This window comes from Sphaeramia orbicularis, chromosome 21 (assembly GCF_902148855.1).
Source record: "Sphaeramia orbicularis chromosome 21, fSphaOr1.1, whole genome shotgun sequence".
NCBI classification, from domain to species: domain Eukaryota; kingdom Metazoa; phylum Chordata; class Actinopteri; order Kurtiformes; family Apogonidae; genus Sphaeramia; species Sphaeramia orbicularis.
Window position 1 is genome coordinate 46,952,211 of NC_043977.1, and position 14,204 is coordinate 46,966,414.

The 14,204-nt window shown below is 35.6% G+C and overlaps 1 protein-coding gene across 2 annotated transcripts in view; it reads right to left on the reverse strand.

Annotated features, from left to right (window-relative positions):
- adcy5 (adenylate cyclase 5) overlaps window positions 1-14,204 on the reverse strand; it is a 282,560-nt gene that overhangs the window by 54,029 nt on the left and 214,327 nt on the right. For both annotated transcript variants that reach the window (XM_030125695.1, XM_030125694.1), the window contains exon 9: window positions 932-954. In XM_030125695.1, coding sequence (XP_029981555.1) covers window positions 932-954 — 23 coding nt within the window. The remainder of the gene's footprint in view (window positions 1-931; window positions 955-14,204) is intronic.

The following is a 14,204-nucleotide window of genomic DNA, read 5'->3' on the forward strand; positions in this document are numbered from 1 at the left end:
TCCACAAAAAAGGCAATTTGTTACAAATCAGTTCGGTTCTTACCCAACCAACAAACCCAAATGTGTGCAAACTCTCTTCAAAGTCCTTATACTAATGTGTTGATGGGGGGATAGACTCAGTGTTTGGCCCTTGTGCCTAACCCCCAAATGAAAGTATAACTTAACAAAATGTTCCAAGTTCTACATTAGTCGATGAGTAGGTACAACTTCTCATTATATTATGACTTTTTTCTCGAAACATAATGACTTTAATCTCGTTAAATAATGAGTTTATTCTTGTTAAATAACGACTTTATTCTCGTTAAATAACAACTTTCTTCTTGTTAAATAATGGCTTTTTTAAAACTAAAACTTTATTCTCATTAAATAAGGACTTTATTCTCCTTAAATAATGATTTTATTCTCGTTAAATAACGACTTTTTTAAAACTACGACTTTATTCTCATTAAATAACGACTTTATTCTTGTAGTGACAAGTGTTTTTTTGTTTTTTTTCTTATGTGGCCCTAATATGCCATTGTACAGGACCCAAAGGATGAAAGGATAAGCAATCAATTCTATCTCAAGTATCCCGACAGACAGCCAATCGAGTTACGTTAGGTTGGTCAAGTGACACCGGTGCAGGAAGACAGTCAGTGCAGATGTGTGATAAGAAATTTTTGCATCTGAATCCTTTTTATTCTAAATTTATGAACATAGTTGAATTCAGAGACAAAAAATTCAGATACTTAATTTCAGTGCAAAAAAATTCAGTGCTAGAAATTCAATGACTTTTATAATTCAAAATCTTATGAAACAGATTTACTTCCATAAAGAGCCATATTTTACTTTTTTTTTTTTTTTTTTATTTTGTAGTTTTTTTTCTCCAGATCCAAGAACACATTCACAGGCACAGAACAAGAAAAAAAGATGAGATAGAGTCACTACTCACTTGTCCTTGGGGTCTTCAAAACCCTGCAGGCACAAGAGAACAGAGAGAAGCAGAGGGGAGGATTAGCTGAAAATGGAAACATCTAGTGTTCCAGGAGTCTGATAACAACACCTGGGTAGTTTATTTTTCACATCATTAAAAACACAGCAGGCTCTCTGGATTAATTTACCCTAAATTATCCTATAAGAACAACTAAAGGCTGTGTTTTTTGGGCTATTGGACACACACACACACACACACACACACACACACACACACACACACAACTAGCAGACACCTGGATGGGGTTCGACTATTTTTTTTTTTTGCACATTTTATTTTTGGGTATATTGCGACTTTATTCAGCAGTAGATAGTAGAGGGGAGAGTTGAAACAATGAACAGAGAGAGATAATAACCTGCAGTAAATGTCATTGAGACAGTTAATTGAATTAAGGCTGTTGTAGTTCACTATCAAAGCCTTGAAACATCCCACTACAGACAAAAACACTGGGATTTTAGATCGTTCACTCAAAAGTAATAAGCATATTAATCAATCACAAAAACAACTGAAAATAAAATGAAAGGTACTGATGTAATGTATGAGTTCATTCTTCTCACACCAAATGTTTTAGCTTGTATGTAGTTTGTGATTTCTACAGATATTTAGGATTAACAGGACCTTATAAATAAAAAGTACAGTCTTTTAAACATGAAAAAATAAATTCTGCATTTGGGGATAATCATATTAAATTTGAAAGTCAGCTATTACTGACTCTGCGGCCAGATTTGTTGTTGCCTTAACCGAAACACAACAGAAATATGTAAAGCAGGCTGTAAGTTACAGTGTTGTACTCATATGGTATATGGACAAAAGTACTGGGGCATGTTGAATTCAGGTGTTTCTTTTCTAACACGAGTCTGGGGTTAAAAAAAAAAAAAATAGTGGAAAATGTCATAATATAGTTTTATATTGTGATAAATTTTATGTCTATATCTCAAATCAGCATGAACAGGACATCTTACATCTGGGCCAGATCAGGCAAAAGTGAACATCAGTGTCAGAAATTAAAGTTTCACCTGTTATTTCTCAAATAGGCTCATTTTTTAGCTTAAGAACTCTATGTTATGGAACTGTTTACAAAATTTCAGCATCACTTGTAGAAAATAAAATTAGGGGTGGGCAAGTTAACGCGTTATTACCGCGTTAACACATTCAATAAATAACGCCAACAATTTTTTTTATCTCCCGTTAATGCCGTTCTGCCTTTCAAGCAAGTCTTTATACATACAGACTCTTATTTTGAAACTCATGCTTTTATTTTGGTGCTCTACATGCACTGTAGAACCAAGTGCCGGTGCTCTGTGTGAACTGTGCACGTAGCTGAGAGGAGAAAAGCAACCAAACTTTCCAAGTAATGCTGAATCAAACTTTGTTTAACTCCTGCAGAAGTAATGTCTGTATGTATCAATCATTCTGTTGTTTGCTAAATAATTTCACATGCAAACGTGCCGTTAGAAACATGTTTATGACGTTACTTTGGATGTGTTTATTACAGTGTGTTATTAATATGTTTGAGCTAATTCGTTTATGCTAGCAGTCGGAGATAGGTTGCTAATTCTTTATGCAGGCTCATGCTAAGTTTATGTAAATTCATTGGTTGTATTTAGGTATAATATGCCAGCCGTTGAACTAACCTGTACTTTTTTGCGATGTGATTGTTTTATTAGCAGTCAATTTAAGTTTATAATAATTACATGTATGCATTCTCCGTGAATATGCATATCATTAATAGACATAAGTAACTGATTTATTTTGTCTTTATTTTATAGTTTCATTCTGTTAATCTGCATGATGTAAAGTATATACATTAAAGCTGAAAACTTCAAAAGCAGACATATCTTGCATCGTCAATTCAGAGTTTAGCTCACTGTCTAGCTCAGACAACAGACGTCTTAGCAAGGACAGTACACTCATATTCGTCTGCCCCTGCTTGTGTGCGTGTAGTGATTAGCTCGGCAGATAGACAACAGGTTTCCCAAGAAAAGCCGGACGCCCAAAACTTCTCTCCAAATCTTTTACTTGAGACTCACTGAGTTCTGTTCACTGCCTTAGTACATTTACATGACATTATACATTTAAATGAATGGGAAAAAGATCGCTAGCTCGATGTTAACGTGAATGGGAAAATCCATAGACACGCTAATGATTAGCATTTACAGATTAACTTGAGATTTACAATGTTTCTTTATCCAGCAACAAAGGTTCACATCAGAGATATTTTATTCTATTCATTTTTACAACAACTGAACATTAAATACTCACAGGAAAACGTTTTTGGAGCCATACAAACAGAGTGACAGAAACATGTCTGTTAGTTCCTTCTTATGTCCGAACTGGCTACAGGAAAACCGCAAGGACAAAACATAGTGCAACTTATTCCGACCACTAGAGGGCCCCCATTGCTTGCGTTTAACAACTGAACATCACATATTATCGGGCTTATTAGTATTAATACTTATTAGTGGGCTTAAGACTCCTGTCAATCACTCATAAGCGGAAATAAACTGGTGGGGACATAAACATGGAGAAAAGTAGCGGTCTTTTCCATGGACATTTTCATTTTAAATGTCTTCAGATAGTGGGGGTGAGAAGGACAAAGTTGTTTGGAAGCACTGCAATGTGGAATTATTTTTTATCACCGGAGTACTTCCAGTCTGAAATATCACTTAAAGGCAATAAACGCTGTTGATGCCGGCAACCCCCCCCCCCCCCCCCCCCATATAACTATGCAATTAATTGCAATTAATCACAGAAATCCGCGCGATTAATTGCGATTAAAATTTTTAATCACTGCCCAGCACTAAAAAAAAAATATAATAAAACCTAAAAAGGACTAAAATATGTAAATACACTATTAACTTTAAGAATAATATTTTTTCTTGCTTGTATAACTGATATTTTAAGTCTGTGAATCTGTAGGAACTAATTATTCTACAGTAAAAGAATATAGAAAGGTTATGTACAATCCAGTTTTTTTTTAAATATGCTCTGTTTTTAGCTGTGTACAGTATATGACTTCAGTTGTAATATGTATGTTAAATAAAAGTTCATTAGCTTATTTGTATGTTTTAGTTCCAGCAAAGTCTTTTATTCTGATACTGAACAAAGGTACAAAATGCTGTCCCTGTGTCATGACATAAAAACGTATAATTTAAACATTTTTATCCAACAGTGATCCGAATTGTAGTTTTACATCATCCCTAAAGCCCTATATTTCCTTTAGGATCAGTTTCTTATGAGAACAGCCTGTTTTGTACATTTGCGTAAAGTAGAAAACAAAAGGTGTTCATTTTGAGTCCCCGTGTCACGCAAGAGTAATTTAAGTATTTTTACCCCCAAAATTTATTTCTGTAAATTGTAACGTGTCATGTGAAAGTACTTACTGAGACCTATTCATACATGTATTAAACATGAAGATAAGTTATTTAGTTTTCTTTTTTTTATTGAGTGATGAAAGACAGAACATGACAAGTGAAGGAAAACATACTAGCATTACATACAAACAATAAAGACGAGACGAGACAGAGACAAACAGGGACTTTTAACATTTTAACAGTATGAAGGTGTTGAAGGCATACGTGTGCGTTTGTGCGTGTGTGTGTGTGTGTATATATACATAGATACATACATACATACATACATATATATATATATATATATATATATATATACATACATACATACATACATATAAATAAATAAATAAATATATATATATATATATATATATATATATATATATATATATATATATATATATATAAAATACACACACAAATGTATGTGTGTGCATGTACACATGTACATGTACTGTATTTTCCGGACTAGAAGCTGCTACTTTCTCCTCACGCTTTGAACCCTGCGGCTTATACAACGATGCGGCTCAAGTATAAATTTTTATGGGCTAACGGCCTCCAGGGGGCGCTCTAGCAGGAAGCGCAAAAGCGAGACAGACGCCAGAAGAGGTGATGTGAAGAGGAGAAGTTTTAAGCTTAACTTTTAACAATCATTTTGCGTGTCATGCACAAACCCTCATCATGGAAAACACACGAAGAAATGCATATCATGCAGCTTTTAAGTTAAAAGCAATCAATCTGGCTGTCCAAGAAGGAAATAGAGCTGCTGCACGTAAGTGTCATTGAGAGCGACAATGAAAGAGAGACCGAGGAGGTGTGTGATGGAACCTTTCTGAGGCTGTTAAACTCCGACACTGACGAAGACGACTTCAGTGGTTTCAATGTGCTGAAGGAATATGAAGATGGCGATCAATGACTTTTCTGGGTTTTTTAACCAGCCATATTACTGCCATTTTACTGCCATGTTACAGACGCTGTTTGGAAAAAAGCAGTGAAGGTATGTAGATAAATATTTAAATAATCTTTCTGTTTCCCATCTTTCTGTATAAATATCTCATGTTACAACGTGGACACCTACAGTTTATACTCGAGTGTGGCCTATATATGTACAAATATTTTTTCTTTTAAAATTTGGTGGGTGCGGCTTATAGTCAGGTGTGGCTTATATTCAGGTGCGTGCTATAGTCTGGAAAATTCTGTATTTGTTTTTGGGGAGACATAACTGAAAGGTGCGGATATGCTTCGTCAAGTTGGGATTAGATATAGAACAGAGTAACTTTGGTGAGAAAAAAGAAAAAAAAGAAAAAGTTATTTAGTTTTCAACACAGAGCCTTTTGAACATGAAATGTGTCCCTGTGTCACCACTCGATCTGGCCCAGCTGGAGCCATGATTTGTCCCAACATTTTTGTCCATATAGTTTATAAACATCAGTATTTCCTTAAAGTTTTATGTTTTTTTTCTCCGGCCCTGGGAGAAGAGACCGCGGCCCTGGACCGGGTGAAGAGACTGGGCCCATTATAAATACCAGTGTAGGGCTTGTCGCTTGCCATGGTAGCTCCTTGTAGTAGGCACTCATGCTGGATCTGGCAATCACTAGTCTAGGGAGAGGCAGAGGGGGTACCACGCTCTACAGTATTTTGAATGTGATTGCATACCAGTTTTGGTCACAATCCTACATACAACTCCTTTAGGTTTGTATATTTGGCATCTAACAACACTTGTTATTTTGCATACTTAGCTGTATTGGAGCAATCTGATTGTTGCCATAAAGGTACTGCAGTTTGGCAACCAGCCTTTCTCACACCTACTGTCCCATATATTGACCTGGACATAAGAATCAGGATTATTTATGTCATAAAAACAGTGTGTGTTTCTGCCATCTCTGAAGCTGAGCGGGATGAAGTGTGAGCCACAGGAAACCCAAAATATAAGTTCTTAGGAGGACATATATCTCATCTCATAATCACCTCATAATTAAAATTCCACAACAATATTTTTTGCATACTTACTATGCATTTTCTTTAATTATCATACTGATAATATATTGTCTAGTACATGTGGAAATTGCTGTTCGAGCTGTGTCTTAATACAGTGTTTATCTATCTATCTATCTATCTATCTATCTATCTATCTATCTATCTATCTATCTATCTATCTATCTATCTATCTATCTATCTATCTATCTATCTATCTATCTATCTATCTATCTATCTATCTATCACTTTTTTCCTTCTTTTGTGGTGTAGTGATAATTTCTTTCCTGCTACTTTTTATTATACTTGAATGGAGCAACTATAACACAATAAATTCCCCCTGGGATTAATAAAGTATTCTGATTTGCATCGTATACAACATATTTAAGGTATAATTTATTTAAACGATATAACCAAATTGAACTGTACTGAGTTGACTGTAAAAAAAAAATAAAAATAAAAATAAAAAATAAAATAGATCACTGCTACCAATATCTATCCTGTTAAAAAGTCATAGGAAGGTTAAAGCCGCTGAAAAAAAAAGCCTCCTGATTGCACATTTACTTGTTCAGTTTAGTGTGAAATTGCATACTGGCTTCACAATATTGGAAAATAAGAGCTGTTAAATGTCTATGCCAAAGAAAATGAAATAAAATAGGAGGTAGAAAGTGGTGCTTGAAAGCAACTAAGCAGAAAAATAAACGGTGTCTGTTAGGAATGAAAGAGATTTGCTTCAAACTAGGCTGAAGATTGGCAGCACTCTTTATCTGAACTGCAAATAGAAACAAATTTGATGGTCAACAGCCAATTATAACACAAAGAATAGGGTTTTCTTGTTCCAAGAGTGGAAGAAGAAATATCAGGATGAAAGGGAAAGAGTGAGCTTCACTTGTTTCTTTAACACTTCTGTCTCTTTGCATTTGTGTTTGTACAGAAAACTAATCAGACTATCACTAACATTGTTCTTATGCTGCAGACACAAGCAGAACAGTACAGCTCATCTCCACTATGTCATTCCAGTGCCCTCTTATGGACACACACGGTAATTATTAGAATTCTACAGCACAAACAGTAACAGCATCCACTCCTTTACATGAAAAAACTTCGCAGAAAGTTAAGGATATAGCTGAATAAAGAGCAGAAGGGGATACTGTACACTCGTGGATGCCTCATAAGTCATTTCTACAATTCAAATATTCATCCTATCTTTTTACTTAAAAAAGGCAATAAGAATTATTACTAATGCAGATTTTTATGCATCAACAAACTCTGTTTTTACAGAGCTTAACTTACTGAAAATACATGATCTTGTTGACCTTAATACAGTGGTAGTGATGGACAAGGCACATAATAATCTTCTCCCTCTTTACATCCAGGAGATGTTTGAATGTCGGAAAAGTCAGTAAAGTCTCAGAGGAACCAACATTTTTAAAAAAGGTAAGCCAAGAACAAATCAAAAAAAGGAAACTTATTTCTGTTAGAGGGGTTAATCTTTGGAATGGCCTGGAAGATCAATTCAAACAATCTAAAACAATTAAAACTTTTTATTAAAAAGATGTACAAATTAACTATTATTAAAAAAAATATAGAGCTCAGGATTGACTAAAGAAAATACTTGTTTAAAAGACTATGATCAATACTGGCTGTTGAGATATGGACATGATTTACCTGAATTAAAATTAAATATGTGTTCTCCTCTGTTGTATATATAGCAATGATTATGTTGAAAATGTTTTGTTTGTTTTCATGTGGAAACATTGTGTTAATTGTAAATAGGGTTAGGCAAAATAAGTCTGTACTTCAGCCTAAACCGTTTTGGTCGCATTATATATGGAACAATGGATATGTTGTTTTTTTGTTTGTTGTTTAAAGTAATTAACGACCGAATAAACTACTACTACTACTACTACTACTATTTCCAGTCTACTGTTCCTTCTGGTTCTGGGTAAAAGGATCAAGAAAGAACATCCATCTACAACAGCCCCTCCCCCTTTCTGTTTAGAGAAAAATTCTCTCTCATGCCCTCTGTGCGTCTTTGACTTCTCACTGCACAACTCTGTCTTCTACAACTTACTTTATCTGCTTTGCTGTGATTAATGAACAGTGAGGAGATATAAAGGAAGACCGTGATAGGTGGAAGACAAGGGGGTGGCTGAGCTGTGGCAAATAAATTTAATGTCAGGCTGTTAATGCTTCTGTAAAATGTTCTCAAAGCTGTGACTTTGCAGAGCTTGGTCGGACACTTTGCTGACACACACATCTGATACTAAGCAAATGAAGAAGAAGGAGAAGAAAAAAAACAGAGACGGTGACATAATGTCAGGACCATAACTGAATGCACTCATCCAGGAAACTCGGAGATAAGACGGCTGTTCTTACAGTTTGTTTAAGATGAGCTGTCTGAACTGTTGCATTTCTGCTTTTACTGTCAAAATGTCACTTTGTCACTTTTTCATGGTGTAGATGCCCGTCTCCTGTTAATTAATAATCAGCTTGTTCTATAAAGAGACTGACAGTATCTCCTAGAAATCCTGACAAAATTAAGTGATTTGGTTTATCTGTGTATATGAAATGTTGCCTGATAATAAAGGTCTTGTTTACACCTGTAGTCGGACACACGTGACCCACTTTGTATGCAAATAAATAAGCTCATCTGCATCTTAAAACTGCCTTAGAGTTGGGAACAAAAAATGGGTTGTGGAGCTTTTTTCCTGAGTTGAGAATTGTCACAGTGAAATACTTAAAGGAGTGATATTTTGCTTTTGTAAATGGAATTATGCATTTAAATATTTTCCCTGTGGTCTACATAAACTGTAAATGCTATGCTTGGGTCTGAATTCTTCATTAATTCAACTCCACAGGTCAACCCTACTTCTGAGTAATGACACCAGAAAGGTCATTTTGAGCACTGGCCCTTTAAATGCACATGAGCCACTTCAAGCTCCACCCCCTCCAGGTTGTTGACTGTGCTGCTCTGTCCCGTTCAACCAACAGCTGAACATTTTAGGTAATCGGCTCGAAGTTTGGACATATTTTCAGTATGGACTACAACCACTGCTGCTGCTGAACAATTATGTCGTACTCAGAGAAATGTTCGTCGGAAGTCTTTATATGTGCAAATGTCGTGACATAACTAGTTATAATACGTAACAAATGAACAAGGAATTAAAACAGGTTGTAGAAATCCACTTGATTTTTGCCAAAATCAATATAAAGATAGCTTTGCAGCACCTGGAGGGTTCATATTCAAACTTTTCAAACTATTAGGGTCTGTAGTGTTGCATTATGTAATAATGTAAAAATTTTTTACTTCATTTTGTAATAACACATTTTGTAATAAAATTCTTGAATGCATTTTGTCATAAACTTTTCCACATTTTATAATAACTTCTTCATGTTGTCTTCCAAATTTCAGTGCACCAGTAAGTTTCTTGTCAGTAATAATTAATTTAGCTTTTGTCTCTATGCTTGCAAACACATACTCCATTATAATGAATACAGTTACATTTGATTTAGGTTTGACCAATGAAACACCCTACTAGTTTTTTTTTTATTTTTATTTTTTATGAATTCTAATTAAGCTGGAATGCTTACTGATATTTTGCTGGTATGATGGTTTTTCCAATCAAGGCATCAGTTTTGATGGTGTATTACATAATGCACCAAATTATTATATTTCCTTATAAAAGAAGTGCTACGCCTGCATTTTGTAATAACTGTTGCAACATGTAACAAGTTATTACAAAATTACAAAATGCGACGTGTCTAGATCAGCACTTATGTTGGTCTAATGTTCTAAAATACATGATTTATTACGTCCGCCAAGGATGGTGGAGGTTACGTTTTCATTGGGGTTTGTTTGTTTGTTAGCAAGATAACTCAAAAAGTTAAGGATGGATTTTTTTCATGAAAATGGGGGGGGGGGGGTGATCTGCCTTGCTGAAGGTCTGCACTCTCCGAGTGCTTTTCTTGTCTATTTATTTATTTTTGCCACTTGCGGGTAAAGAATGAAATATGGTAAGTTCACTGACCTTGATTTTCTACATAAGAATAAAACATTTTGAAAAATTCACAAAAGTAATAAAGTCTTGTTCTGTCCTCCAATAACACACTAAGGTTGAAATGCTGAATTTCAGAGTTTTCATATATAAAGGCTTAAGCTTTAATATCAAAACTCTGATTGTTCCCTTTGTGTTATCGGCTACTACGATGATTGGATCTTTAAGAACTTAAAATATTTAGATGAACCTCCACCAGATTATGCAAACTGCAGGGTCTCTCCATTTCCTCATGGGGTGGGGGGTTCCCATGCCCTTGGGCTGTCTTAATATAATTTCCGTACATCTTTAAAACACTTCAATATGATGGCGTTGGTCGGCTGACTTGGACTTAAAGGAAGGCTGCCAGCTGAGTAGGCAGATCTTCCATCTGTTTATGAGTCCACAAACGCCTCATTCTGCTGTTTAGACCATTTCCTAGACTCTGTAGACTGCTCATGTTTTGATGGGCATCTTGTTAGCTAGTAACAAAATGGCATAAACGGATTAGCAAAATCTGAGTTAGATGACATTAAATCTAGTCTAATAACGCAGTGGTTTTTGCATTTTGAGATCCAGGTTGCATTGGTATGGGGGTCACCATAGGTGCGGGGGGGTAGTGTTATACTTTGTGTGTCACAAAATCTTGTATCATAAAATGGGAATTTCTTTCTTTTTACCTCTGCCAAGGAAGTTGTGTTTTCATCGGGGTTTGTTTGTCTGTTAGCAAGATACCTCAAAAAAGTTATGGATGGATTTGGATGAAATATTCAGGAAATGTTGATACTGCCACAATGAACAAATGATTACATTTTGGTGGTAATCGGGGGGGGGGGGGGGGGGGGGGGGGGGGTGTTCTGCCTTGGTGGAGGTCTGCACTCTCTGAGTGCTTTTGTAGTTTGTCTGTTTGTTCGATTTTCTAAAAAAAAGAGTGTATAATGACTAACTCGCTGTACATTCACTGATGTACAATCTACAATATGACAGGCTTAACATATTCTTTTGCAACATACAGCAACACAGCAAATGCATTGCATTAAAAAAAAATTAACAAATGTTGAACCATAAAAAACTGTTTTACATTATGAAAAAGCAGGGAAAAAATGAACAAAAACAAGTGCAACAAAATGCACATCCAACATTCAGGTGAACACTTCGTAAAACCTGCGAAACATGTTTGTTTGTTTGTTTTTTTGTCTGTTAGCAAGATAACTCAAAAAGTTATGGACGGATTTTGATGAAATTTTCAGGAAATGCCCATAGAGGCGCAAGGAACAAATGATTAAATTTTGATAGTGATCGGGGGGGACTGATCTGCCCTGGCAGAGGTCTGCGCTCTCCAAGTGCTTTTCTAGTTTTTGTATTGTACTTTTAGAGATGCACAATGAAAATAAATAAAACTAGAAAAGCACTCTGAGAGTGCAGACCTCTGCCAAGGCAGATTAGTCCCCCCATCCCCATCACCACCAAAATGTAATAATTTGTTCCTTGTGCCAGTATCAACATTTCCTGAAAATTTCATCCAAATCCGTCCATAACTTTTGGAGTTATCTTGCTAACAGACAAACAACCCCACCCCCCTGATCACCACCAAAATTTAATTTGTACCTTGTGTTAGTATTAACATTTTCTGAAAATTTCATGAAAATCCGTTCATAACTTTTTGAGATATCTTGCTAACAAACAGACAGACAGACAGACAAACCCTGATGAAAACATAACCTCCATTACACTTGGCAGAGGTAAAAATTGATTAAAAAAATATATATATATATTAAAAATGGGCAAAATGTATGAGCATGTATGGGAGCAGAACATTATTATCACCTGTCTAATGTTCTCACAAAAACAGCTCTATTCAGCATTATGCTCATAAGACCCTAAATCACAGTTAAAGTCTACTGTGTATTTGGTTTCAAAGGCCTTAAAAGAATTAAAGCTTCCTTTCCTCACTCTGAGCTTTCCTTTTTGATCACACGTAAGCCACAACTACAAGCTACACATTTTTAAACTAAAACAGGGAGAGTCAGAGAATGTTTGAGACTAAAACCTCCAACCTTCAGAGGAACAGCAGCAGAGATGCATGCACAAATGTGCAAAAGTTTCTGCAAAGTCCACTTTTGGCTTTCATTGTTTTTACGGGGTTTTCATTTGCATTCATATAGCTGATTTTTAGTTCATTAAGTGAATTATACAGCACATGTTTTAATTCATTACAGAGCCAATCAAAGACTTGTATTTAAAGTGGTCTACAGTAAGTGTTTTCATGCTTCTGATTAACAAGTGCTAGACGTCATCAAAAAATTCTCAGAAAACTGGGTCGCCCCTGCACAGATATTCAACATGTCTAGTAACAACACTGTCTGAATGCAACCTCAGGGAGTTTCAAGATGACTCGCATGTGAAAATGTGCTATCTGAGATTTTGGGGATGTCAAAAATTTTGAAAATGTGCTTCTTTTTCTGTCTTCATCATCAGGAATCAGGAATAAAATGAAGCAGCTATTGATGTATGATATTCACTATTTCACTTTAATATTGATAGCATCATGCATGCTGATGCTGAAGTGTGCCTGGGGAATATTACAATATTCATCCGCTTTATCTTAGGGATCAGGAAAATAACTTGCAAACAACAAAAAACAACAAGAAAAGCACTCGGAGAGTGCAGACCTCCGTCAAGACAGATCTGACCCCCTCCCCCCCGATCACCACCAAAATTTAATCATTTCTTCCTTGAGCCAATATCAACATTTCCTGAAAATTTCCTGAAAATCCATCCATAACTTTTTGAGTTATCTTGCTAACAATCAAACAGACAAACATGCACGCACACAAAGCAAAGTGATCACAATACCTCCTGGCGGAGGTAAAAATGAAAAAAAAAAAAAAGGGTACAATCACTGGAAATAATTGCCTCTCATTCTCTCTCCATGGGCCTGGAAGCTGCACAGCAGGTAGAAGCAGCTGTTTTTCATCATTCATGTTATTCATATCCTAATTATAACTGTGATAAATAAGTTAAAATATGTAATGTCATATGAATCGTTTGTGTTCACAAGCCATAGTATACTTCGCACTTAAAAAATTCATGTGAAGGAATGCTTCTAGGACCAAAAAGAGTTTGTTCAAGGTGCTCTTTGGAAAAAGGGATTCACAAAGTAGATACCAACCTGGAAGAACAACTCCAAGGCACTCTCTTTAAACATTAAAATGCCTTTATTACCATGGCATGGTCATATCTAGACCTAAAAAATACTTCTACGCATTTTGGCTTCAAGCCCTCATCAGGAAGTCAGATAGGAGCCTGGAAAACTGTAGATTCCTATATAGTGGGACCTGACCAATAGGAACTTGCCAACTGGGCATAAAGATAATGGCCTGCAGAGGGTGTCCATATGTAAAATGGCCAGCAGGTGAGGTTTTCTTCTTTTTTGTGTATGGCCTTTTGACCTGCAGTGACACCATCTGCTTCCTGATGAGAACTCTTGAAGCTGAAACGTGTAGAAGTGTTTTTTAGGCCAAGATATGACCATGGTAATAAAGGCATTTTAATGTTTAAAGAGAGTGCCTTGGAGTTTTTCTTCCAGTTTGGGATCTATAGGTTGCACTTTGCTTAAAATGTACATCAACATGACTACAAACAAAATATATTATTTTTGGAAATACAAAGATTAGTAATCAAATTAAAATCAAAATTAATGACAGAGAAACTGAAAGAGTGTTTGCTAGAATAGAATAGAATAGAATAGAATAGAATAGAATAGAATAGAATAGAATAGAATAGAATAGAATAGATCTTTACTGTCACAGGAACAATGAAAATCGGTTTAGTAGCTCAGTTCAATTTAGCAGCAAGACAATT